This window comes from Cyrtonyx montezumae, unplaced genomic scaffold (assembly GCF_038088225.1).
Source record: "Cyrtonyx montezumae isolate F1298 unplaced genomic scaffold, pur_monq_1.0 scaffold_12, whole genome shotgun sequence".
In the NCBI taxonomy this organism is placed as follows: Eukaryota; Metazoa; Chordata; class Aves; order Galliformes; family Odontophoridae; genus Cyrtonyx; species Cyrtonyx montezumae.
In genome coordinates this window covers 15,791,696-15,818,800 of record NW_027071848.1, presented here as the reverse complement: position 1 = coordinate 15,818,800, position 27,105 = coordinate 15,791,696, and the positions used below count along the sequence as shown (strand labels likewise).

The window sequence follows — 27,105 nt, the reverse complement described above, 5'->3', positions numbered from 1 at the left end:
AATCATATTTTCAGTCCCTCCTCTTTTCAACTCTATTAAATCTGATTATTGCAGGCAAAGCAGAATACCTTTAACAGTAGAAATATGGAGAGTCCTATTCTAAAATAATGAGATAGAAGAAAAACATGAGGAAAAATGGTATTTATAGAAGTATTTATAGAAGACTGCTCATCCTAGATGAGCTCTAAGTTCTAACAAGCTAATGAATATATCCATACCAATAAATTAGAGAGAGCCAAGGTAGAGGAGACACATGCATAACCAATTTCTGTTACATAGTATTATGAAGGAATGGTGTGGATAACAGATTACTTCTTTGCATGGTAAGCTAGAATAAACCAAAACATGTGTTTCAATCTTAGAGAAGAGATAGCTTAGTGCGTGTGGAGCAAATTTCAAATGAGATTGTATTTATTAAATCAAAAGTAGCACTAGATATGTTGCAGTATCACTAATTGTATTGTGATCTCAATAAGATGAATTTTCAGCTCAAAACCAGCAACCTAATTCAACACCTGAAAAATTAATCACCAACTTCTTAAACGAATTTTGTTTAGCACTGCAGTATGACAATTACATGCAAGTAAAAAATGCTACATAATTATGCTTCTTGTTAAAATCCTACAATTAAAAATGATACATGAATGAACATAGCAAATAATGCTTTCTATAACCTATTTTTGACAGAGTTGCCACACAAATTTTCAGGTCAACAGGTTATCGTTGCTATTTAGGATGACTAATAATTGCCCATTGTTACTTTACACTTCCTCCTTTAACACACGTAGTTCTGATACACTCCTGACATGAGCATCACATCACATACCTATTGACATGGAGGACATCAGTGTAAATGATGAAAAATGGTTTCATGGTCCTTTAATAAATGTTTTTCTTGTAAGGCATGTGACCTTCCAGTTTTTCCTGTAGTGCATTGCCACAAATATATGCAAATGGACACACTGCTAAGCTATCTTCTTTTCTATCTTTTCTTCTCCTCACTCCTGACTCCCCTGGCTGGTTTTCCAAAGAAGGAAAGTCCTAAGCTTAGTGATTTCATTTTGGTATAAAAGCATTTGAATTACTTAATAGAATCATAGAATTGCTCAGGTTGGAAAAGACCTTCAAGATCATAAATCACAACATAACCATAACAACCCACCACTAAATCATGTCTCTGAGCACCACATCCACACAGATTTTAAAAACAGTCAGGGATTGTGGCTCAACCAACCACCTGGTGAGATATTCCAGTGCCTAACAACCGCTTCTGTAAAGAAGTGTTTCCTGATACCCAACCTAAACCTTCCATGGTGCAACTTGAGGCCATTTCCCCTCATTATGTCACCAGGGACAAGAGACCAACTCTGCCCTCACTGCAATCACCTTTCAGGTGTTCGAAGAGAGCAGTAAGGTCTCCCCTCAGCCTCCTCTTCCCCCGTCTAAACAGCATCAATTCCTCATAGGGCACATTCTCCAGGCCCTCCACAAGCCTTGCTGCCCTTCTTTGGACCTACTCATGCATCTCAGTGTCCTTGCTGTACCGAGGTGCCCAAAACTGAACACAGTACTCGACGTGGGGCCTCACCAGTGCTGAGTACCAGGAGAGTATGACTTCCCTCATCCTGCTCACAACACCATTCCTGACACAGTCCAGGATGCCATTGGCCTTCTTGTCCACCTGGGCACACTCCTGGCTCATATTCAGATGACTGTCCATCAGCACACCATGGCCCCTTTCTGTCATGCAGCTTTCCAGCCACTCCTCTCCAAGCTTGTATGTTTGCCTGGGGTTGTTTTGACCAAAATGCAGGACATGACATCTGGCCCTATTGAAACTCACAGTTTACCTTGGCCCATTGATCCATTCTATCCATGTTGCTCCGTGGTGCCCTTCTACCCTCAGCATATCAACACTTCCTCCCAGCTTGGTGTTGTAAGCTTCCCTTCTGTTGCTACCAAACCTTTGAGTTCTGGAGCAATATAAATGTAAAAGGATCTTTTATCAAAAATAACGCTTGCCTGCTGACAGTTATGCATGAAGACATCAACAAAATTGGTAGTATGCAGGCAAGTTCTTCAAATCCAGTTAGTTCTGCATAGTATTATGCACTTCTACTCTGTCTTCAGATCTTATGGAAGAAAAAGGCTTTCAAACGCCCAGGCTTTTAATTTCAGATCTTTTCTTACTCTCTTCTATGAGGTGAAACTTTGATAACTTATGGATGTCACTCTTCGTTCTTCTCCTACTACCCAGAATTGTTGAAGTTTTGAATATAAGCCAAAATCCCACGTGCTTTGGGGTACTGGTATGGAATTAAATTTTTTTTAGTTAATTATTATATTAAAACACCTTATTTAAAATAAGATCTCATTGAAAGTATATTAAAAATGTTATACTCCTACAGATTCAGTTCTAGTTCTGTGAGTAAAGCAATTCCAACAAATGCAAACCCATTACTTTAGAGCCATAAAATTAATCAAATTTTCATATGGAATGGTATATAAGTGCCTAGTGGTCTTCTATTAGAACAAATGCGTTATTACAGAGTACATGCAACATGTTGAATATATACACTTTATTTCCATATCATATATCTCTTGTCACCTTAGAAGCATCTCCTACAAAGGATGTAAGCATGCCTTACTGCTAGCACTTCTTACACTTCGTTATTCCCTACAGTTGAACAGAAGCCCATGAAAAGATCTTTGAAAATCTGGTTCTTAATGATCACTTCAAACACTAATCATACATAAACTTGCAACCCAATCTAGTATTAAATGTTTAGGTGGCAATGTTTTTCATTCTCAATATGAGACAACTGTATGTCTCTATATATCAGAACAATTCATTACTCTCTTTAAATATAGAAGAAAATAAAAACACGAATTAAAAGATTGTAAAATTGATTACTGCTTGTAGAAACAATGTCAGGAGCAGAAGATCACAGTGATTTGATAAAGGTATACTATATCATGATTTCTGTTGTCATTCCTCATCAAATATTTTAAATTTCTTTAGAAAGATTATAGTTTAATTCTATAAAGTTCTTTATCCTTTAATACTATTAAAGAATACTTTGTCTTCTGTATAATGAATAATTGCATTACCTCTTCTTCCTCCGATTACATATATTTTTAAGAGAATTCATGGGTTAATTTCCATAAGATCAACACAGTATTGTCCTTCAGGATTACTGTCTGTGAATGCCTCCTGAATCTGGGCAGAAGACTCAAGGTGAGAGGACCAGTTTAAAAGAGGGCGAATGAATCAGTTGCCTAACCATAGCTGTTTCGTGCCATTATGTTGACTTCAGTATTCCCTGACTAGCCTTCAGGATATTTCAGATGCCCTATACCTAAGACTAGGGCTAGGTTTGACATGGAATCTGTAAGTGACCTCAGACCTTGCAGAGTGTCAGCTGAAGACAGTACCATAGATGGATGCAAGACATAACGCACCTCTGGAGTTCGCTTCACCCAACTGTCGATGCAAAGCAGGGCAGCTTGGCTGGAATTTGGCTCAGGGTGCTCAGGTGGAATTTTAACCCCTCTAATTAAAGGTTGACCTCCCTGGGCAGCCTGTTCCAGCACTTAGCCATTTTAATAGTGATTTTTCCCCCACAGTCCAGTTACATCTTGTCTTACTGCAGCTGTTGCCTCCTGCCATTTTTCGGTTCGTTTTTCTGTGTGAAGAGTTTGGCTTCACTTTGTCTCTAGACCTCCCCTGTGTAGTAGAAGGCAGCGATTAGAAGCTCCTCTTCTCTGCAGGTTAAAATAAAAACCACCTTCTTCAGCCTCTTATTTTTCATGTGCTCCCAGTCCCTGACCATATCAGTGATGGCCTGTGGGAGTCTCCCCAGTTTTCTTATAGCTCTGTTATACTGGAGGAGGTGAAGCTGAACACAGTATTCCAGCTGTACTCTCAGGAGTGGGATAAAGCAGCCCAGTATGGTATTAGATCTCACTGCCACAAGGGTATGCTGCAGATACATGTTCAATAGTTCGCTAGGGTGGGGGAACCTTTTTCTGAAGACCCACTGCAGATAGATAAGGCTCTCACACCCTTTATTTGTCTGCTAACTACCATCCAGAGTTGAGTCACCTTTAAAAAGAAAGCACTGTTACACTTTATACCAGCGTTTCAGATATACTTAATTATCCAAATTCTATAAAAGATTTTAGTCACAATAAATTTCAGCTATTTTAAGTTAACTTTATGAAGTCATCTAGCATTAAACAGTGCCAGTAATTCAATCTTATTATTACTTTAAGGGAGAAAGTACTGATTCCTCATATTTAGCATTAACTACTATCTTGAAATTCTCCCCCAGTCACTTACGTTAATGCTTACTACACAATAGGAACCAAAATATGTTGTTAGGGATTTTAAGTTTACTGAAGAGTGCAGAAGTGGAGAAAGATAAAAAGCATTTAATAATTTGCTTTCCTTCACCTATGTTGAGTTCCTTACTCCCATGGAAATAAAGGGGGGGAGGGAGGAAACCAAACTCAGATGAGTAATTGCTCTCTGACAAGAGCTAGATATCCATGATCTGTTTCTTTTCCATATATTACTTCACATGAACATGATTTCCCAAATGTTAGCTTCTTTTCAGAGATAAACTGTCTTGACTTACACACATGCTTTTTTTTCTTCTTCTCCTAGATGGAAAAGGGACAGCACAGGACCCAAAATCCCCTTGGACAGGTTAAATTTCCCCGTAACTGTGATGCTTGCATATTTAAGCAACTACCTGATTAATTAACTTTTAAGGGATTTTTAAAGTTTGGTTTAAGTCAGCTTTGCTGACCTTGAAGAGAGGAAGGGAGGAATTATTCCTCCTGAAGGGAGGAATAATTGCATGCACCAGTACAGGCTGGGGGATGAGCTGCTGGAGAGGAGCTCTGTAGAGAGGGACCTGGGTGTCCTGGTGGACAACAGGTTGACCATGAGCCAGCAGTGTGCTCTCGTGGCCAAGAGGGCCAATGGCATTCTGGGATGCATTAAAAAGAATGTGGCCAGCAGGTCAAGGGAGGTGATCCTCCCCCTCTACTCTGCCCTGGTGAGGCCTCACCTGGAGAACTGTGTCCAGTTCTGGGCTCCCCAGTATAAAAAAGGCAGGGATCTCTTGGAAAGAGTCCAGTGCAGGGCCACAAAGATGGTGAAGGGCCTGGAGGATCTCCCCTGTGAAGAAAGGCTATGTGAACTGGGTCTCTTTAGCCTTGAGAAAAGAAGACTGAGAGGGGACTTGATCCAGGTTTATAAATATCTGAGCTGTGGGGGACAAACTGATGAGGCCAGACTCTTTTCAGAAGTGTGTGGAGACAGGACACGGGGAAATGGACAGAAACTGCAGCACAGGAGGTTCTGCACGAATATGTGCAAGAACATCTTTATGGTGAGGGTGACGGAGCACTGGCACAGCTGCACAGGGGGGTTGTGGAGTCTCCTTCTCTGGAGATATTCAAGACCCACCTGGACACCTACCTGTGCGACCTGGTGTAGGGAACCTGCTTTGTCAGGGGGGTTGGACTCAATGACCTCTTGAGGTCCCTTCCAACCCCTATGATTCTATGATCACATATTTCTTTATAAAGATTATCACATCTGGGGCCACTATGTCAAACTGCTACACTAGGCACCTTACTGTACAAAGGATGTAAAACATCTGTGAATGGCATTTTTTTTCCCAGAAGAGGTTATCATTTGAGTCTAGTTATTAAACTGGTTTTAATGACTAAATCACTATTTATATAAATAAGCTTTTGAGAACACAAACTTAGCTAGCTTTAATTTAAATGCAAACTGATTACCACTAGTATTTTATATTATTTGTTTTAATATTTTCTAAAGTTATAAACATTTAAATACAAAATGGTCTCACCAAAGTCTAAGAGTGTATGCATTTAATATAGAACGGAGACCCATCTGTCACAGATTAAAACAGGAAACTAGGAAAAAAATTAGCAGCCACCTGCTATTCTCTAAATTTTGCCTGATCTGAGTCAACTAAACTTTCCTTTTAAGTAAAGCTACAATGTATGCCTTGATATGATCAGATTCATTGGCAGCTAAAACCCTTATACCCTGGAGGTAAAAATCCCTACTTTCATCCTCCTAGAACAAATATTGTAGGTTCTTGATCATATGAAGACTTAATCACCTCAAAAATACTTCAGTGAAGTTTGCAATTTATCTTTCTATTAATTGCCCCTATGTTGTATCTTTCCTCCTTATAACCCAGCTGGACAGCAATTAAAGTTGTGCAAATAATAATCTTCCTGCAGTACAAAGATCTTCAAGAAATATGTTCTGGCTTTTATCTTAAAGATAAGAAAGAACTTATTTAAACAAAAATGAAGTTTTTAATGAAAGCCTTCTGGGAAAAGTAAAGAAGGAAAAGCTAAATGATTTTACAATGCTATTAATTAAGTCAAGTTTATAAAACTGGCTTCAGGGTTTTCCCCGTAAAAACACCATCAAACTCCTCTTCCACACATCATGCTTCATTAACACTGTTTTCTTCCTATTATGTCTCTAATGAAAAAAATACCATTGCAGAGAATGAAATATCAAAACAGTGATAAGAAAAGCAGTAATGATTTGACATTGGATAGTAGTAGTTTACAGATGACACTTAATGCCAGTGAAACTATATTTTAGGTACTGACAAACATCTGCTTCCTCAGAATGTTGTTCCTGTCTGAAAGAAGAGGGTGGGATGGCTTAAATTGATGTGATGAACACGAAAAGGGTCTGTAGGCAGAATTCTGACTGTAATTCTGTTTTCAGACTGCATCAACCATTTAGAATGTTACCATGTTCTCAGGCTTTCACAGTGGTGCTGATTTCATATTTCCAAGTGCAGAACAGCTTCATGACATAGTAAACTATATCAATTCACTCTGGTTTTAATAATTTAAACTGAACTCATGGCCTGATGATACTGACATCATTGTTTCTTTGTGTAAATAATGGGTGTCCAACCCTTTTACTTGCCTGGGCTGCCCTGAGCAAAGAGGGATTGTCTTGGGCTACATAGTTGCACTGAAAGTAATGCCTCCTATTTATTTCCATGGAAATTACATCAGATACAAAGAGCACAAGAGCACTACGTGGTAGAGCAGATTCTCAGCTACAAAAAACTAGTTTTCAACACAGTTACCACCATTAGCTGAGCATTTTTGCCAGCGATGAAGAACAGCTTGCACCAGTGGAGGCGATGCCCTGTTGCCACAGATGAAATGCTCCATCCGCCATGTTACTGGCTCACATCCACTGTTTCCTCTCCATAAACATTCAGCAAGCATTTATGAATGTCAATGGGTGACAGGTTTTCCGTATGAAGGAACTCAGTGTTTGGTAATTTTTTTTAGTTTCATTTCGTGTTATTTTCAAAGTTTTCTTTTTTCTGACAAGCTGTCAAATATATTTGCATTCATTGAGGCTTCTGAAAGCAGTGTAATTACAGAACAAAGTCCAAAACACAGCAAGATCTGCAGCACTTATGAAGAGCTACAATGTCCACATGATTTCTGCAAGAGGTATGAAGTTAGGGGAATGTAAAAGCTTTAAAACAAGTACTTTAAGGGTAAAAGCTGCTCACATTTGAAGTGATTCATGACAGAAATCTTGTTCATTCTTGGGTAATACATCTCTGTTATTTTCATGTGAAAAATTCCATAGGAACTCCTCAAGATTAGTTTCACAACTCTCTTGTGACTTATTTCTCTTGAAGACAGTATTAAAATCACATTTAATAAGTTATTAAAATATTTAGCATATCATCTGAATCACAATCTTCTGTAAGTTAAAAGGTATTTTTGTTATGATTTTATGAGTGATATTAGATTATATTGTCATCTTTGGAATTATCTCAAACTTATGTATAAAACTGCTTCTCTATGGTAACTGTTATACTGACAAGATGAATGGAGTATTAAGAGGCAATTTCAGCACACTGGCAATTTTGAAAGGCATTAAATCTTTACCAAGAGCTTGTGCATATGAGTTAAATTAGCTACACAACTATTTTTCAGAATTCTTATAACAGAACATCTTATATGCATACCTTTTGACTGTCAATTTGTAGATAGTCATTTGCTCTAGCAGGCTGTGGCTTATCCAAGTCACTGCTGCTTGAGCACATCTTCAAGTATTAAGATTTCTTTACAGTATTAACTTTTTGTTGGCCATCCAACAGTTTTCTATCAGCCTAAAATGAGTATTACTTATTAGTAGTAATATTTGATGTTAGTATTTACAATGGTACCAACTACTCCAGTTGTCATCATTTAAGGCCAATTTTTGATGAACTTGATAAATATAAGTTCTAGTCAAAAAGATATTACTTTGGCATGAATAAATTTCAAGCAATATGTAAATGCATTTTCAGCACTTTTGATGTACTTTGATTTTCCCAGGCTCAGTTTGTTATTTTACTCTCTTACCTAAGTACATACTGTAGCAGCTCTGAAAAGAGCAAGCCATATTGATGTCAGAAGTTCCCTGCTTCAGTGTTGAACCTGAGACACTTTAGTAGTCTGACTTCCTTTAAGAGATTTGAAATTCAGTCTTGTAGCTTAAACTCTACTCTTTCCTACTGGTTGTCTAAGCCAGATACAGCATGTCTGGACAGCACCAAGTATTGGACATTACTTTGGGAACAGGTTAAGAGGCAGAAGATCATAAGATAGAACAACACTGACTTGTATGTTACTGGGAATGTGGACAGAAGGATCAAGTGATGAAAAGCAGAAAAACGGAATTAAACTATAAGAGAAGAAAGAAAATATGACTGGCATTTGCTATATATGAGTCACTATGGCCAAGGCCACTTCCTTTCAGCAGAAGACACCCCTCTAAATACCACAGTCCCAGTATGAACATATTGACCCTTCCCAGTCTATTGGGTCTTCAGCTTATAAGTCTTTTTTGATCCAGATATCTCTAGATGTAGTGAGCAACTATTTTTAATTCTCTAGGTATTTAAGAAGGCACATATCCAGGTTTTCTACATCCTGCTCTTTTTTGATGATCTCAGAAGAAACCTATGTGGTGACTGAGGAGGGAGAAAGAGGAAATGAAAACAGAAAGGTCTGAAATTAATTGTTTCCTTTGCGAGGCTTCATTTTCCAAAGGTATGACCCATACTCAGTGGCCAGCACAATAATAAAAACACCCTCCTTTTCAGTAAAATATATCCTGCATACTACATTCAGCACTGCAGTTCTCTTTGTTAAGAAGAATCATACAGTACAAGTGACTATTTCAGACTACTCACTTTAGGACCTCAATTATACTAGATGTGCAAAAGACCAAATGAGCCATTTGTTGAGAGAACTCTGAGAGAACTCTTGAGTGCCTGTATTTCCTCCCCACCCCCCCCAGTGCCTCTTAATTCTTCATGCAGAAATAACTCCTTGAGAAATGATGGATCTTCCTTCCTGTGTTTTTGGCTTGAAATATGGAGGAGCATTATCTCCACAGGTATATTAAAATATGGTAACATAAGTGAATCTGGCAGCTGTTTTCACTTTTATGCAAAAGCACCTACTAACAATGGGGTCACTCATGTGACAAGTGCCTACACTCAATTCAAAATATTCATAAATAAACATATTTACAGCACAACAATCCTACTAGCAGTAGGTCATACAGGTTGGACACAGCCTGTCAAAAAATTCATTGGGCTTTTAGATTATTGTATGACAAGATTTTAACAGCTAGTTTTGCAAATTTGGCAGGGATGAGGCCAGAAAAATTAGTGTGGTTTTAAATGGTCTGCTCTGTGGTCAAGCCTTCCCAAAGGGCATCCTGAGAACTTTTCATCAGGCAGAATGGGGACCGGATCTCAGTGCAGGTGAATAGCCAGTCCAACGATGTGAGTCCACAAACATAATGGAGAGGACAGATCACCTGCGTATGTTCCACATCACTGAAATTTTGACCATGTGATACGTACAGTTTTGGTCACATAGTCACTGTTTGTTTAATTATTGCATAACATCTTAATAACTGCACCAATAATATGAAACTAGAAGTACTACATATTTAATATGCATAGTTATTATCTAAATGAGATATGAATTCCCCTACCATAACTTGATAAATAATTATGAGTATTTTTTAAGAGGAATGATTCAGATCTTTATAATTAAATGAATGAATAAAAGAGATTGAAAAACATTTTAAGGCAAAACTGGAATTAATTAATGACCTTTTTTGCATAATTCTGCAAGAAAGAAGTGCTTCAAATACTTACATAATTAATGCTTAACTGAGAAATGCAAAACATACAGTTGGTATTTATAAGTGGTAGCAAGACAATCCAAATATGGCCAAAACAGTAAAAAAAATAATCAATGTTTAAGTTTTTATATCATCCAAGATCCTTAGAAGTATTTATTAAAATATTTCTAAAAATAGTGATAGTAAGACTTACCCACGTTTAATCTTCCTGTGACTTCTCCATTAGAATTGCGAGCATTCACAGTCACGTTGTGAGTAGACTGGAGAAGCAGTGATGAGTCCTGAATTATGAAGAAAAAACTAGAGATTCAGCATAATGCTTAGAGTTTTAAACAATTCTCAAAATATATAGTCTCATCTTTATATTAAATCTGTAACTAAAAGAGCATCGCAGTTACAAAACCATCCACAGATGTTATCAAATAATTTGAAAAAATATTTTTGATTATTTAAATGGTATCAGATTTCAAATAAGATAGCAATTATGGCGAATATTTCCAGTGACCAAAAGCTACATTACTGGGCTGATGGACATGAATGCTAACATACCATTTTTTGGAAAAAAAGTATTGTATTTACTACCTTTCCACACATGATTGTGACTTCCTATAAGATAGTTGTCAAAGCATCAGAGAATACGTGATACAAAGAGGGTATTAGCGAGTTGCCTCTTTGTGACCTCAGAGGGGATCCTCAATTCTACATAAACAGGTGAGTTTCTAACTGCTGGAATATCATAAATTCTAGAGCATCTAGTTTAGAAAAGACCTCTAAGATTATGAAGTCCAACAGACTCTTTCACATATGTGGCATTCGAACCAGCATCTTGAAAGGTGAAACCTTGAATATCACTCCCAAGATATGTTCCCATTGTAATCCAATGCTAAAAGCATGAGTTAACCTGATGGTTTTGTACGCATTTTATGAGAAGAATTTTGCTATAAAACCTTACCCAGTAACAGTGGTAAAAACAATGCATGATTTGGAGGGAAACTTAGATATTTCTATTAAAATGGACGTAGGAAGATATGCTATCTTAAAGGAAGTTACTAAATGAGCAAGTTAAATGAACTGCGTTTTATGTATTGTATGAGATAACAGTTATAAATCATTGTTAATTAATCATAAAATTATTTTTGACTCACGACTAATACCAGTCAGCAAAGATCAGGTAGATATATTATGTTTAAGTACCTGTGCTAAATCACCCACAGAGCTGGTCATCTCTGTTAAAGTTATTTAACTGCTGTTCATTTAAAAAATGAATTACTAATTTGCGATATTGATTTTAAGTGTAAATGAACTATATTGTAGACCTGCAACTTCCACATGTTGTTGACTAATTAAAACATCGTAACATATTTCTAAATGCATATCTTTCATCCTGTTATGAATATGTATAAGCTAAAATGGAGTGGTATTGCCCACAACTCTGTGTTGGCATAATGAAGGCATAAAGTTGTAATAGGCTCCAGAGATGATGCATAGCAAGTTGATTTTCTGCTACATATTTTCTTAGCACTTTGGAGGCCTCATTAGGTGCGAAAAGCTGTTAGAAAACTGCAAAGAGAAAACACTTAAGGCAACAGAGAAAGCTGCTATGATAGCCCAATTCTCTAACAGATGAACTTGGTAAAAGAAGCCATAACAAATAAGCAACTTTATGATAATAAATATATAGAGTGACACTCAGGAGAGCAAGCTACAGACAATTAAGCCTCTCTGGAGGCTTATGCTCAATCGAGTTTAAAGTTTTAAAAACAAGGAAGCAAGCTAACAAGCAAGCAAACAAACAAAACCCTGATGAATGATCAGTTCATAGGGGGCAGAGACATCTAGTAGCCTCCAGGCTCTAATTAATACATGCTACTAATGATCACAATGGGTCATTAGACAGCTAAGCATATATTAGATGCTACCACACCTCTTGCTTTCTATTATTGTACTAAGTGCACTAAGAGATGGAAGGAATATTAAAAGAACACAAACGGCAACTGAACATTGCATAAGTATTTTTCTGGGCAGAGGGAAAAAAAAGTACTAGCTATGTTGGTTTTAAAAAGTTACATGTCTTATTGGATAAACAACCTCAAGGGAAATTCATGTAAGCACATAAACAGTGCTTCTGCTTATGAGGCAGAAGAGAACACAATATAAGAAACAAAGTGAAAATATAGATTCAGAAATGGGATCTCTATGTCTAAATGAACTGTTCTTCCTACTGGAAGTACTTACTGCAGAAAGAGAGAAAAAGGAAGGATTAATAGACATAAAGTATGTTAGTACAGACTGAATTTCAGTCATGGGGCATTTCAACAAACTCATCCTAAACTCTGTACCAACCATGTTGTCTGATACGTTTACTTCAATTTTCTCTTGCTGTAGTGGTACCAGTGCTAACTTTCTCCTTAGTTTCAGAAGTCTCATGCCTGACTGAGACTCATACCATTCCTTTCAGTGACTTGGTGAGGATGATTATGTCTGATGGAATGAAAGAGTTAAATTTGGATTTTACTAGAATTGAGAAGGACTTTATTCTGTGAAATGCCCCACTCGTTGATTATATTGCTCATAACTGTTTGGTGAGTTTGGATAACAGAGGATATTTCCAAAAAGTACTTTTTCTTTTTTCTTTTTTTTGGTTGTCAAGAAAAAGGTATTGTTCTCTCAAAAAACAACCAGTATAAGTTTCAGAATTCATTTAAATAATTCAGAATTAATTCAGATTCTTTCCTCTTAATCAAAACTCAGTAATTCAGTAGAAATCTGCCATGTTTTAAACTTAATCTGCTTAAAAAATGTTTTCTTTAGCCAAGTATGTTATTAATATTTTCCCTCAATAATAATAAAATTTGCAGTCTACGTAAACAAGATTCAACCTGAAATTATAGAATCATAGAATCATAGAATTGCTCAGGTTGGAAAAGACCTTCAAGATCATAAATCACAACATAACCATAATACCATAACTCTAACATCCTCCACTAAATCATGTCCCTGAGCACCACATCCGAACAGATTTTAAACACATTCAAGGATGGTGACTCAACCAACCACCTGGGGAGATATTCCAGTGCCTAACAACCGCTTCTGTAAAGAAGTGTTTCCTGATACCCAACCTAAACCTTCCATAGTGCAACTTGAGGCCATTTCCCCTCATTCTGTCACCAGTGACAAGAGACCAACTCCGCCCTCGCTGCATCACCTTTCAGGTGTTTGAAGAGAGCAGTAAGGTGTCCCCTCAGCCTCCTCTTCCCCAGACTAAACAGCCCCAGCTCCTTCAGTTGCTCCTCATAGGGCACATTCTCCAGGCCCTCCACAAGCCTTGTTGCCCTTCTTTGGACCTGCTCCAGCATCTCAGTGTCCTTGCTGTACCAAGGTGCCCAAAACTGAACACAGTACTCGACGTGGGGTCTCACCAGTGCTGAGTACCAGGAGAGTATGGCTTCCCTCATCCTGCTCACAACACCATTCCTGACACAGTCCAGGATGCCATTGGCCTTCTTGTCCACCTGGGCACACTCCTGGCTCATATTCAGATGACTGTCCATCAGCACACCATGGCCCCTTTCTGTCATGCAGCTTTCCAGCCACTCCTCTCCAAGCTTGTATGTTTGCCTGGGGTTGTTTTGACCAAAATGCAGGACATGACATCTGGCCCTATTGAAACTCACAGTTTACCTTGGCCCATTGATCCAGTCTATCCATGTCCCTCCATAGTGCCTTTCTACCCTCAGCATATCAACACCCCCTCCCAACTTGATCTTGTCCACAAACTTACTGAGACTGCACTCAATCCCCTCATCAAGATCATTGATAAAGATACTGAATAAGATTGGCCCCAGTATCAAGTCCTAGGCGACATCACTCATAACTGGCCACCAACTGGATTTATCTCCTCTGAGCACAACTCTTTGGGCCTGGCCATCCAGCCAGTGTTTCAAGCCAGCAGAGTGTACGCCGATCCAAACCATATGCTTCTCCATAGTGATATTGTGGGGGACAGTGTCAAAGGCTTTACTGAAGTCCAGGTAGACCACAATGACAGCCTTACCTTCATCCACTAAGCAGGTCACCTTGTCATATAATGAAATGGTGTTTGTCAAATAGGATCTACCATTCATGAATCCATGCTGACTGGACCTGATCCCGTGGTTGACCTTTAATTGGTCTATGATGGTTCCTGAGATTATCCATCCCATAACCTTCCCTGGCACCGAGGTGAGACTGATAGGTCTGTAGTTACCAGGATCATCTTTCCATCCCCTTTTGAAGATAGGCATCACATTTTCCAGTCTCCAGTCCACTGAGACATTCCCAGTTAGCCAGGACTGTTGAAGGATGACAGAGAGTGGCTTGGAAACCACACCTGTAAATTCCCTCAGCACTCTAGAGTGCAATCCAACTGGCCCCATGGACTTGTGAGTGTCCAGATTTTTGCGCAGATCCAAAACCATCTCATTATGGATTATGCAGGGCCTATTCTGTTCCCTATTCCTATCTTCCAGTGCAAGGGGCTGTGAGTCTACAGAGCAACCAGTCTCACTATTAAAGACTGGCAAGAGTTACCTCAGCCTTGTCCTGACCCTTGGTCACCGTGTTCCCCACTGGATCCAACAAGGGATAGAGATTCTCCCTAGCCTTCCTCTTACTGTTCATGTATTAATAGAAATATTTATTATTGTCTTTCAACATAGTGGCCAAGTTCAGGCTAGGCATTGGCCTTTCTAATTTTCTCCCTGCACAGCTTCACTATGTATTTGTAATCTTCATAAGTTGTGTGCTCATTCCTCCAAAGACCATAAACTTTCCTTTTGTTTTTGAGTTCCAGTCATAGGTCCCTGTTCAGTCATTTTCTTCATTGGCTCGTCTTTTGTGACTTGGGGATGGCAGCTCCTGCACCTTTAAATAACCTCCTTAAAGTATTCCCAGACTTCCTGGGCTCCCATGCCCTCCAGAACTAACTCCCAAGGGTTTCTCTCAATCACGCTACAAAAGAGAACACAGTCTGCCCTCTGGAAGTCCAATGCAGCAGTTCTGCTGACTCCCTTCTGTGGCTCAACAGGGATCAAAAAATCTATCATTTCATGATCACTTTGCCCCAGACAACCTCCAAATTTTACATCCCATATAAGACCTTCTCTATTAACAAACAACTGGTCCAGGATTTTGCTTCCCCTTATTGGATTCTTTATCAACTGTGTCAGGAAGTTGTCTCCCACACAGTCTAGGAACCTCCAGGACTGGACTGTTCCCTTTCTGCTGTATTATAATTCTAGCAGATGTCTCGGAAGCTGTAGTCCCCCACAAGAACAAGGGGTAGAGACTGTGAGACCTCACCCAACTGTCTATCAAGTATTTTAAGCACCTTTTCATTCTGGTCAGGTAGCCTGTAGCAGACTCCCACGATAAGGTCAGTCTTATTGGCCTTCACCTAATCTTTCAATTTAGTCTTGTAGGTTTTATAAACACAAATATTTAAAGAGTAATACTTCTAACACTGGTATCCTAGAATTGGCAAAAAATGAGTTTAATAGAGAAATAATAGTTTTTCCTATAAGATCTTCTAATTTTATAGATATTTAAACAGTTCTATGAGATTTTAATGGATGAATAAACAAAACAAGCAGTTTCACAGGGTAGCATGCATTAAAAATAGCCTCAATAAAATAATAAACTTTCTACACAATCTTAAAATTTTAGCATCACTTGTGTACACTGATCTTCCTAATTCCTTTTCAAGCAATTTTTAAGCATGTACCTAAAAAAAGTTAATTCTGCAACAATATCAGAACGGTAACCGAATGATCATGCTTAAAAAATATTTATCATACTCTTGCATCATACATTCAGTATAATACTCATATGCACCTAAAAGACCATTACAAGCATTGAAAAAAGTGTGTATAATATGTATTTTACAAAATGTATATGTATTTTTATACATATATTTTTTTCCCGACAGATACCTAGACTTAGCAAAAATCCAGCCATTCAGTAGTGCATTAATTTTCTTCCAGCACTGTATAGAACAATTATTTGCTTACCACTCGAGAATGGATTTCTTTGGCATAAAGTGGGAATAAGAATTCAGATTCCCCTTCCAGACGAAGGCCTTCTTTTGTAACACGTAGATGTCCCATTCCAGTCTGAGGAGAAGTAACAATTATGTGCATTTTAATATTGTTGCTCTATTTATTTGTTTGTTTTCATTTCATAAACTGAACATTTCCAGAGCTCTGTGTCTCAAATCTACAGATAAAGACACTCACAACAACACATTTAAAACTGTGAGAATTTCTTTATTCTAGAAGCATTTTTCTATAACTAATTCTAGCTTTCAAGAAACAGTAAAGAAGGGATTTGTAAGGTAGAATACAATATCACAGTCATTATCTCAAAAGGAAGTGCTTTTGTACTGCCTGTGCTGAAATATTTCTTGTATTTTCCCTCTAAACATGCTGTGAACAATGAAGTTGTACACAAAAAAGGCTCAAAACCAAATCTTACAGTCAATCACAACTTACCATCTATCAATGGTATACTTCACACAGAATGCAATACTACTAAACGTACTGAAGAGAGAAAGGCAGATTTATATTTGCACCTATTTTCAATAACAGATTTCTTTTAAATTCATTTTTCTTTCTCGGATCTGTTTTTTCTCCTGTGACTGTAGAGCAAGTGTCCAACTCTCACACTATTACATTCCTTTCTGTCACTTGCTTGTGAGTTTCTGTACCTTCTCTCTTAGTCTCTCCCTCACAGTTTTAGCCCAGTTCCACTTTCTACCATTTTCAACCCATTTAAAACTTTTTCTTTCACCATTACTACAGAATTGATCATGTGAAAAATGAAGACCTTCAGACTTCCTACAAGTATTTAGCTAATTTATAAAGGATTCGCCCCACCAATATAAAAGGTGGGAAAAATGCTGAAAAAAAAGTATTGCAGCCCTTACAACTAAGCCACACATAAAATTATTCCAAGTACACAAGGCCTAAATCTACAAGAAGTTGGTGGGAAAGCTCAATTAAAACAACAAATCCCCAAGCGATTTCCATTCAAAATATTTTCCAATGTATTCTCCATGTAAGAAACAAAGAGGCAATGGATGATAGACCACTCATGATATATCGTAACCTATTCAGCTGGATAATTTAAAAAAAATATTGTTTTTCATCACTAAATTGAAGTCATAGATTTAGAAGACTGTGATTATTTTCTAGTGTATGTTCTCACTGATGAAATTAATTATTTTATATGCAAAATGCAACATGTCTAATCATAGTATGGTGAAAAATATTTTTAAATTATTCCTCTACAGGCTTGAAGAGAGATGAACAGAAATAAGCATAGCTTAAACTTTGTAAAGTAGGAAATATTTATGTTAGCAGTTCATTTCATGGGAGAAAACAACTGAGATTACTCTTCAGCATGGATTTATTTTCCTCAAGACTTTAAAGACTTTCAGAATAGCTGTTTATGGAATCTGTAATTTAGTTTCAAGTATTTACTGCTTTGAAATATGCAGCATACTGACTTTTCTCAGTGGTACTAGATCCAATTTCTATATGTTAGGCCATTGCAAAGCTTTTAAAAAGTAGCTAGTATATACTGATACATCTCATGAGACAAAAAAATACCTATGATGTGCCACCTATGGCTTTTGTAATCACAATTCCTAGGCATTACTGAGTGTTACAGGGATATGTTTTTCTGGCTTGTAACACAGAACAGAGATAATTTCAACATTATAAAGAAACAGAGGTATTAAACAATTTTGAAAAGTACGATAAGAATATATCAGGATTGTTTAAAGAAATATCATTAATAAAAGCCTTTCATTAAATGAGCTAAAGGTAGGATCTGATTATCTGCTCTCATCTCATGCCTATTTGCATTAGGTAAAAGGAGTTTATAACAAACTTCATAAGGTTTAAACACAATTCCATATTTTTCCTGGAATATAAGGAACTAAATATGGAGTATATTAACACAGAGTCATAGAATGATAAAATGGCTTGAGTTGGGAGGGACCTCAAAGATCATCTAGTTCCAAACCCCTGCCGTGGGAATACTTGCCAACCACTAGAACAGACTACCCAGGAACCCATCCAGGGATGGGGCATCCACGGCTCTGGGCTTTCTGTGCCTGTGCCCCACCACACTCTCAGTACATAATTTTTTCCTAACATCTAACCTAAACCTCCTCTTTTTCAATATAAATCCATTCTCACATTCCTTGTCCTATTCTCCATTTGCCCCATCTCATATAGTAAGTTAAAAAAAAAAACACAACAAAAAATCTGAAAAACAAAATTGAAAATTAAGGAAGTAGAGGAAGAAGTAGTAATTAATTTTTGTTCTGAAGCAGATCAGGGAAAATTAACAAACTCCCATATTGCTTTTGGCTTTGCCAGGAAGAAATTTTTAATAGACAAAAAAACTAGACTGATGTTGAAAAAGAAGATTATGCCATTTATTCAACAAACATGCTCTGATGGGTTTAAATTTTGCTCTAATGATTACTCTAAAAATAATATAGACAGAATAATGTGCTTGACATAAAAAATTATATACCACGTGGCAATATATAACATTTTATCTTATATTCAATTTCTTTTTTGCAATAAATCAACTCATATCACTCAAAATTACTTTAAGTACTTTGTATACGTCCTCAAGTATGTCTCATTCTCATCAGCTGACCATGGGGAAATTCTATTATTCCCTATTGATAACAGGCAAATTGGAGTTACACAGAATGCAAAAAAAAAAGGGACTTAGGATAAACAGACACACTAATTCACTGAGATCCAATGATTAGTTCCATAAAAAGAAAGAACATTAAAGCAAGACATTACATTATGTCAACAGCCATTCTGCTTCCCATATCATGTCAATTATTATTTACTGAGTACTGAGTCTTCCTTGGTGATAAACAGTCTTGCTGCTTTTGATTTTACAGATCTGATTATGTTTCTATTCATGCCCTTGAATAAAAATATTTCTACTGACTTGAGGAAAGAGTCCAAATGTAAGTTAGATGCAGACTTTGATGCAGTTATACCACATGAGAAGGAAAAAACAAATGTGTTTTATTAAACACAGCAAATGTATGGCAAGCCTGGACTCCTGTTATCCCGATGGTGGTGACTCAATGATTGAGTGTGTCAGCTCTGGGCTCTAACACACCACTGTGCATATTATCCTGAGACTCTTAAATTTTCTATTTACCCAATCCTCTCAGTAAATCTGAAAAAACAAAGCTATATAGGAGAATGAAATAGTATCTCTCTGTAGACATTGAGCAGATTTTGCTACAAGCTTAGTAGGATGGAAACTGCTGGCAGCTGCCTTATACAGCAAAGATGCAGTTCAGCATTGGTGTTTGTAACGATGGGATCAGTTGTTCATTTCAAAATTGGCAAATCCTAACTGGAGTAACAAGATGACTTCCAGAGCAGTAGCAAATTTTTGTTGTTGTTTTTTTAGTCATTCGAAAATGATCCTGAGGAGGTGAAGACTTCAGAAAGAGACAAGATTCTATAATAAATGCAAGCTCTGAGTAAATTCAAGCCCCATAAAAGCTCACCAAAAGGATCTTCAATTCAGATTGTTAGTCTAGGATATTTGACTGCTATTTAATCAGTCACCTCCCATAGAGGTACTCCAAGCCACCTAAAATAAGTAGTGACCACTACTCAAATCTTAGATAAGGCTCGTGACACTATGGAACATTTGCATGGACAACCATCTTGGATGGACTGTCATTCCCTTAGACCTTGGAACATGACCAGTGTGAAACCAGTAGAGAGGTATAGTAGCTCCAAAAGCTGTGGAAAGGTCCTTAGATTTCTTGCAGAGGACAGTAAAAGATCTGAGCTCTTCATCAAGACCAAAAATCTTCTGATGGGCCTGGTGATATGGCTTTGTTCTGACAATGAATCTCTTTGCCTTTATGAAAACAGAAAAAACGAATGCATAAGGTATATGTGGCTGGATTGGTATGGCTGGCACTAAAGGACTATCTTGTCAAAGCATGATGCAATCATCTTCCCTCCTTCAGTATCTGTCATGATGGAACCTGCTGCTCTAGCTCACCAGTGGGTAAGGGAAGAGCAACTGACACCCTCTACCTGGACTTATGCAAAGTATTTGATGCTGTCCCATGTGACATCCTTATCTCTAAAATGACGAGACATAGATTTGATGGATGTACAACTCAACGTGTATGGAATTGGCAGGCTGGTTGCACTCACAGATTTGTAGTCAATGGCTTGATGTCCAGGTTGAGATCGACGATGTGTGGTGATCTTCATGAGCTGGTATTGCGACCAACCCTATTTACATCCTTAGCAACATGGTCTGTGAGATTGAGTTCACCCAAGTCAAATCTGCAAATAATACCAAAGTGTGTGGGGTACTCAACATGCTAGAGGGGAGGGATGCCACCCAGATGGGAACGTGACAGGTTCAAGAGGTGAGCCTATGTCAACCTAATGCAGTTCAGTGAGGTCAGCTGCAAGGGTATATGGGTCAGGGCAATCCCAATACATGAAAACAGGCTGGAAGTGGATAAAAAGTGGTCCTGTGGTGAAGGACTTGGGGTACCGGTGGAGTAAAAACTTGATATGAAGCAGCTGTGTGCCCCAGCAGCCCAGAAAGTCAGGGCTGCATCAAAAGAAGCATGACTAGCAAGGTGAGGGAGGTGACTCTCCCACCTCTGCTTTGGTTTTGTGAAGACCCACCCGCAGGACTGCATCCATGTCTGGGGCCTGCAGGATAATAAAGACACGGACCTGTTACAGATGGCCCGGAGAAGGGTGATAAAGATGATCAACTGTAAAATCTTTAAATCAAGTATTTCTTTTGACATACACATCTCAAATTTAAGTAGTTCCTGTCTAAGAATTCAATTCAGCTTCCTGACAATTTTCCATTTTCTGAACAAAAAGTATGTCCACGCATATTTTAGTTGCCAATAGTAATAATAACTGCAGAGTACATTGGATGGAATATTTCCATGCAGGTAGATACTTTTTCTAACTTACTGGATACTTAGGTTGCATGTTTAGGTCAACGCAGGGAAAGACCTTGGCAAGTTCAAACTGAAACAGTTTGTTGTGCCCCAAAGGTAGCTCAATTAATGGCTTTATAGATCGAGCTTTCACTGCAGTATTTCTTGCAGCTATTACTATTTAGAGAACTTGCTTTGCAAACAAGGGTGCACTGTTTCATTGAGATAATAGGGCTGTGGGTAGAGATTGTTAAAGAGCAATCAGCAAAAACAGGATTGGTAATGAATCTGATGAAACTTTCTGTTTGACTTACAATATCTATTTTCGTGCTAAGTACGTGCCTGGTATAATAACATCACTGATGCCTCATCTCATTTTCTTTTTCAAGGATTCTATTTCCTGGGCTCAGATAAAAAGGTTATCCAACTTTTGTTCTCAGACGACAATGGAGTCTTTTCTGTCAGCAATACTGGTCAAATCAGAGCAGTTAGCAACAGCAAGCATTCCTGGTACAGAAGTTAATCCCACCAGACCCACAGCGAGCTGGATGAAGACTGAAATACAATTTTCAGATGTGCTTAGAATGAGAACTGGTAATATTTCAATATATCATGATCAAGAAATGTAGGTGGCCACTCAGAGATCAAGAGTTTTTAAGGAAATGGCTACGGAAGACACCAGAAACACTTTTTTTTTTTTACCTTTGGTGAGATTCATTTTATAAAACAGAATTAATATTTATGATGCGCATTTTTGAGGTACTTTCAGGATTTTTTGTTGTTGTGACATATAGAATATCAGTCCTTCTGAATTAAATGCATTATCTACAATAATTATTACTCTAGAGGAACAAACAGCTTCTCAAAACATTTCAGGACCAGCCTCATTTTCTTGTTTAGCAAGGATCAAGCTCTTCCTTTACTTCAGATAGACAATTCAAAGCTGGATAACTGCTAATAAAATTCCCATTACGTCTGGCATTATATTCTCTGAGACTGGTTTAGTCAATTTGAGAAATATATGCCACTGTTATGCATATTTATTCAGGAATGGAGCTTGTTACAAATAGGCTAATTAATCTATAATTATAACATTTATAGTCAGGCAGCTTAGCTAAAGAAAAGGAATTAGATTTCTTCTATTTGTAAAGTTGTCAAATGGATTTTTTTCTGAATAATACATTTCTTGAGTATGTCTGGTGAATAAGGGATATTTGCATGGTGTATGTGATTACAGGACTCTGGATTTATTCAATAGTGTAATCCTATCATTGGTACTATGGAAAAAATAATCTCTGGGTCTCAGCTCCTTTTGTAAGTACACAGTGTCAGACGTCTCCAGCCTGACAGAATTTGCTGTCTAAATAGTCAGGATGACAAAAACGTGAGATGAGAAAAGGACAAAGAGATGACACATCCCTCAAAAAGCTCTGTTCAAGAGGTCTGGGAAATGAATCAATTAAGTATTTTATCTCATGTTTTGTCTTGCAGCTATAATGAAGATCTTAAAATTACATACTTGTATTAAATGTTAGCAATTCAAAAATAGATAATCTCTAATAAGAACTCAGCTCATATAGATTTTTTTTTTAATTTAAAAATTTAATCGCCTTCTATGATGGTTCTCCAATGACATTTTTGATGAGAAAGTTGCCATAGCTCCTATTGAGCACAATGGGAATCTACATCTTTTCATACATAGTAAACCCTAGTGCGGAATTGACAATAATTTCTCCTTTATCATACAGCAGTATTAATACAGCTAAATGCTATGAATTAATAAAACGATAGCTGAATATGTACATTGTATATATTAACTATACAGTATGTATAATAAATAATAGAAATGACAAATAAATGAAATATGAAATTGGAAAGGATGAGAGCTTTTTGTAATTCTTTTTTTTAGTTATATTTAGAATTTTTTTTAACAAGTGGTTTCAATACTTACTCTACTCTGTAGCTATGACCTGATCATACATTTTCTAAGATATAACACTTTTTTTCCCAAATTTGATTAAAGATGAGTTAAGAAAATTTTGATAAGAGCATTCCTGTTTTGCACTTGTGAAGCCAATGTTTCAAAATAAAACCTCAGGGGAAAGTTTCACAACACACATATTTCCCATCACTGTTTATGAGAACTTTGTGTACATCCTAAATAAATATATATTACTTGAATTATCTTTCTACTTTATTGAATTCATTTTCCCCACAACCACATATAAAGAGAAATAAGTATTTAGAAAAGTGTATATATGAGGCTATTTTAAATGTGGAGAGAATTCTCAGAATTGTTTTGTTTGAGTAGACAATGAGGGACAGATAAGGTTTTAACTGGAAGAAATTTCAAAAGCCGTAAGAAAAGTAATTTTAAATATTTGAGAACTATTAAGATCTACATACAGTATATATGGAGACACTATCAATTAAAATTGAAGGACAACTTATCAGAGTTAAAAAAAGGAGAAAACAGGTAATATAAATGTTAATTAATGAAGAACAAGGTGTGAAAATCTGGTATTAATCTTTGAAGAACCAAGAACATAAAGGTTTTCAATTTATTTCTGTGGATATGACAGGTAGATTTCTTAAAGTGAGCAAATAAACAATTGGAAAACAGGAATGGAACAAACTGTAGAAGTGGTCATGTACTTCCAGAGTTAACAGATTTGGGGATTTGTAAAAACAGTAATAAGGCTACTAGTAAAATGTTGACTACATTCAAAACATCTTCAGAGTCATGTAAAGGTATCACAGAAACCACTGGTTTTATTTTTAATTCATATTGAGGGAAAAAAAGTACAGTTCAGCCCAGGGCTATTGTACAATTATGAAGAATGATATATTCTGTTCTTACTTTGTTTCCTACATACTCATCTTCTTTAAAAAACAGTAAATAACACAGTTTCTGTTGGGGATAAGAGAGAGAATCAATAAATCAATGGAACTCCAGAAGTATAATTCATTATTAATACACCTGAAATTGTCCTGCAGCCAAATCTCTGCATTTAGGTAAATGGACTTCTAATTCTAACCTCATCAAATGGGAATACTGACGTGGGAAACTGATTGTTAGATCATATTCATTACCCTTTTCTAATTTTTTTGTTGCAAAAAGGTCCCATTCTTGATGAAGACTCCCTTGTGCCAAACACTGCAGAAATGCACAGAATGTATTAGCTATGAGTACCAGTAAGACAGACAATAGATAAAGAGGAAGATGACATATAAACAATGTAAACAAACATTGGGAGACATCAATAATGGAAACAAACAGAGGGAGCCACTATTAGAGAACAGCACTTTTCTGTTGCACCAATATCTACGGGAACTCAGTAGGCTCAGGTCATCTCAGCATTGGGACTCAAACCAGACATGTCCTGAGTCCCACAATGAAAAGCAACAATTGAGAAATTGCTTGTTTCTGATCAGATGGTGGGATTTCATGCATGAAATTATTTGTATGCAGAGCCCAGAAACTGAAATTTAACCAATTTGTCCAATTTCTCCACCTCACAGCTATTTCAGTAGGTTGGGCTTGGCAATTTGGATGCTGAATGGAGAGTAGATGTGTGCTGCAGTGTGCTTCACTGTCCTTGTCTCAGAGGAAGTTCTCTGGAACTCCCTGATCCAACATTTTGTTTTCATCAGTGTTCTCTGCCTCAACCATTCTTTCTCATCTGACATAATTCTGAGAAATGTTAATGTAAATCTTCACTGAGTATGTGAATCTCTGTAATAGTGTTGTTGAATATATGACTATCTAAAGATAAATAGAAAGACAAGTAAGAAGGGTTAATCTATGTAATTAAGTCAGCTGACAGGACTAAAAAAAAAAAAGCTATTAAAATTTCATATTTTTCATATTTCCTTAAGTAATCATCTCCTTCTTTAGTGCCTGAACATAATAAATGTTAAATAGTTGTTTAAATAATTATTTAATTACATCATAAGTTAATGTATTTCGAAATACTTGTAATAATCATAGATCTACACCTGTATCATTACCTACTAATGTATATATAAAGCTATTCCTTAGTACAATTATATAAAGTTACCTTTTCAGTATTTCCTCATACAATTGAAAGTGACTAAATTGACACTGCCTTATGGCAAACTTCACAAAATAATTAAAACAATCAAATTTAATACTTTGTCTAGACTGATGATTAATTGCACATGAGAATAGAAAAAGATAGCAAAGTAAATGAGGGATAAAAATTTTGAGTACAAATACATGAGTAGAGTAGTCATTCCACAGGTGACACAAAGGAATAAAATACCTGCGAATGATATTTGGAAAACAATGTATTTGTTAGGACAATTACTACAATTGTCCAGCTTATTCCAGTCCCAGAAATACATGTGCTTAAAGGGAAACTGGAAGACCACTTTTTAGTCACAAGTACAGAGATCTTCCCAATTCCCATTTTCTATGTCAGTATGTCCACTTGAAATGCAGATACAACAGCAGGTTAAACTTTAGAATCATAGAATCCTTTGAGTTGCAAGGGACCTTTAAAGATCATCTAGTCCAAGTCCCCTGCAATGAACAGGGACAAGAAGCACAACCAAAACACATCATGATGAACTGCATATTGAGTGCTTGGCATCCATATACAAAGTTTTTTCCTGACATAAGTTCATCCACAGATTTCTGTACAGATTAGTATTAGCTCTTGACTTTCTCCTCGTTAGTGATGCAGACTCAGGTAATGTTTAACATGGTTGGCAGCAGAACATTCTATTGAGTGCAGATTCAGGTCATGTTTAACTCACATTGCAGCTAAAGCTCTGAAGACCTGCTCGTCTGATTTCCTAATCGAATTAATGCAGTATTTCTGAAAAAGATGTCCTGTTATATTAGAGATGGTAATCATCTGTTCAGGTGTACTTTTCATACCTGAGTTTGAGAGTACTATGGTAACAGACTACAAATTCAAGAGTGATCACTATTAAAGGTGAAATTCTGAGGACTTGATTAGCAATTTTACATGTGACAACAGGGTAGGGCAGCTGAAGATGATTATATTCAGGAGAATGAAATCAGTCTCAAGAGTCTTGTTTTACCTAAGGAATATAAAGATAATGGAAGAGTAAAATGTGAAGAGGAAAAAAAAATAAAAAACCACCACAGACATTACAAGTCTGTAGCAGTGGAAGCAAAAGATCATAGCTGTTAAATCATATCACTTACGTAACAAACTAAGAAGCCAAATAGTTCCTGTTAATGCCTCCTATAAAGCAGCTTATCTCTATAAAGCTACAAGTATTGTATAAAACATTATTCAGATTAGCTCAGCATTGTCCAAATTTCCAACTTGTTTCCCAGTTGCACAGCCTTCTGGAGTCAAGCCAGAACCGGTATGTTGGGCAATTATTATGGGAAATTTTTAGATATTTATATAATTTGAGAAGCTAATTTCAAGCTATAGGTCCTCAAAAGTCCTGGTCACAACAGATCTAGACCTATTAATATACTTGCAATAAAATCTGGACACCACTGAAAATGATCATCTTAGGAGTAAGGTCTATAGGGATAACAAGTAGCGATAATAACTGGAATGTTACTCCTCCAGATGTTAATCCCTCCTTTCCCTGGGAAAATCTGTTCTCATATCTTCTTCCAGAGATTTATATAATCTAACCAAAAGTTTATAGTACGTTTAACATGCGTTTTCTTTTTCTAGATTGTTCTTCTTCATATAAATTCATTAAACATTAATTGGAGCAGAAGCTACAACACAAATCTGTCTCCAGTGTGAGTAACATATTCATCTGATAGTTAAACTGCATGTTATCTCTAGTCCAATAAAAATGAAAT

General features: G+C 36.9%; 1 protein-coding gene across 5 annotated transcripts in view; it reads right to left on the bottom strand.

Moving 5' to 3' along the window:
* The window catches only part of SGCG (sarcoglycan gamma), a 121,201-nt gene that overhangs the window by 30,744 nt on the left and 63,352 nt on the right, over positions 1–27,105 (bottom strand). For all 5 annotated transcript variants that reach the window (XM_065730129.1, XM_065730127.1, XM_065730131.1 and 2 more), the window contains 2 exons: positions 16,303–16,404; positions 10,449–10,536 (listed from right to left, as the gene is read on the bottom strand). In XM_065730129.1, coding sequence (XP_065586201.1) covers positions 10,449–10,536; positions 16,303–16,404 — 190 coding nt within the window. The remainder of the gene's footprint in view (positions 1–10,448; positions 10,537–16,302; positions 16,405–27,105) is intronic.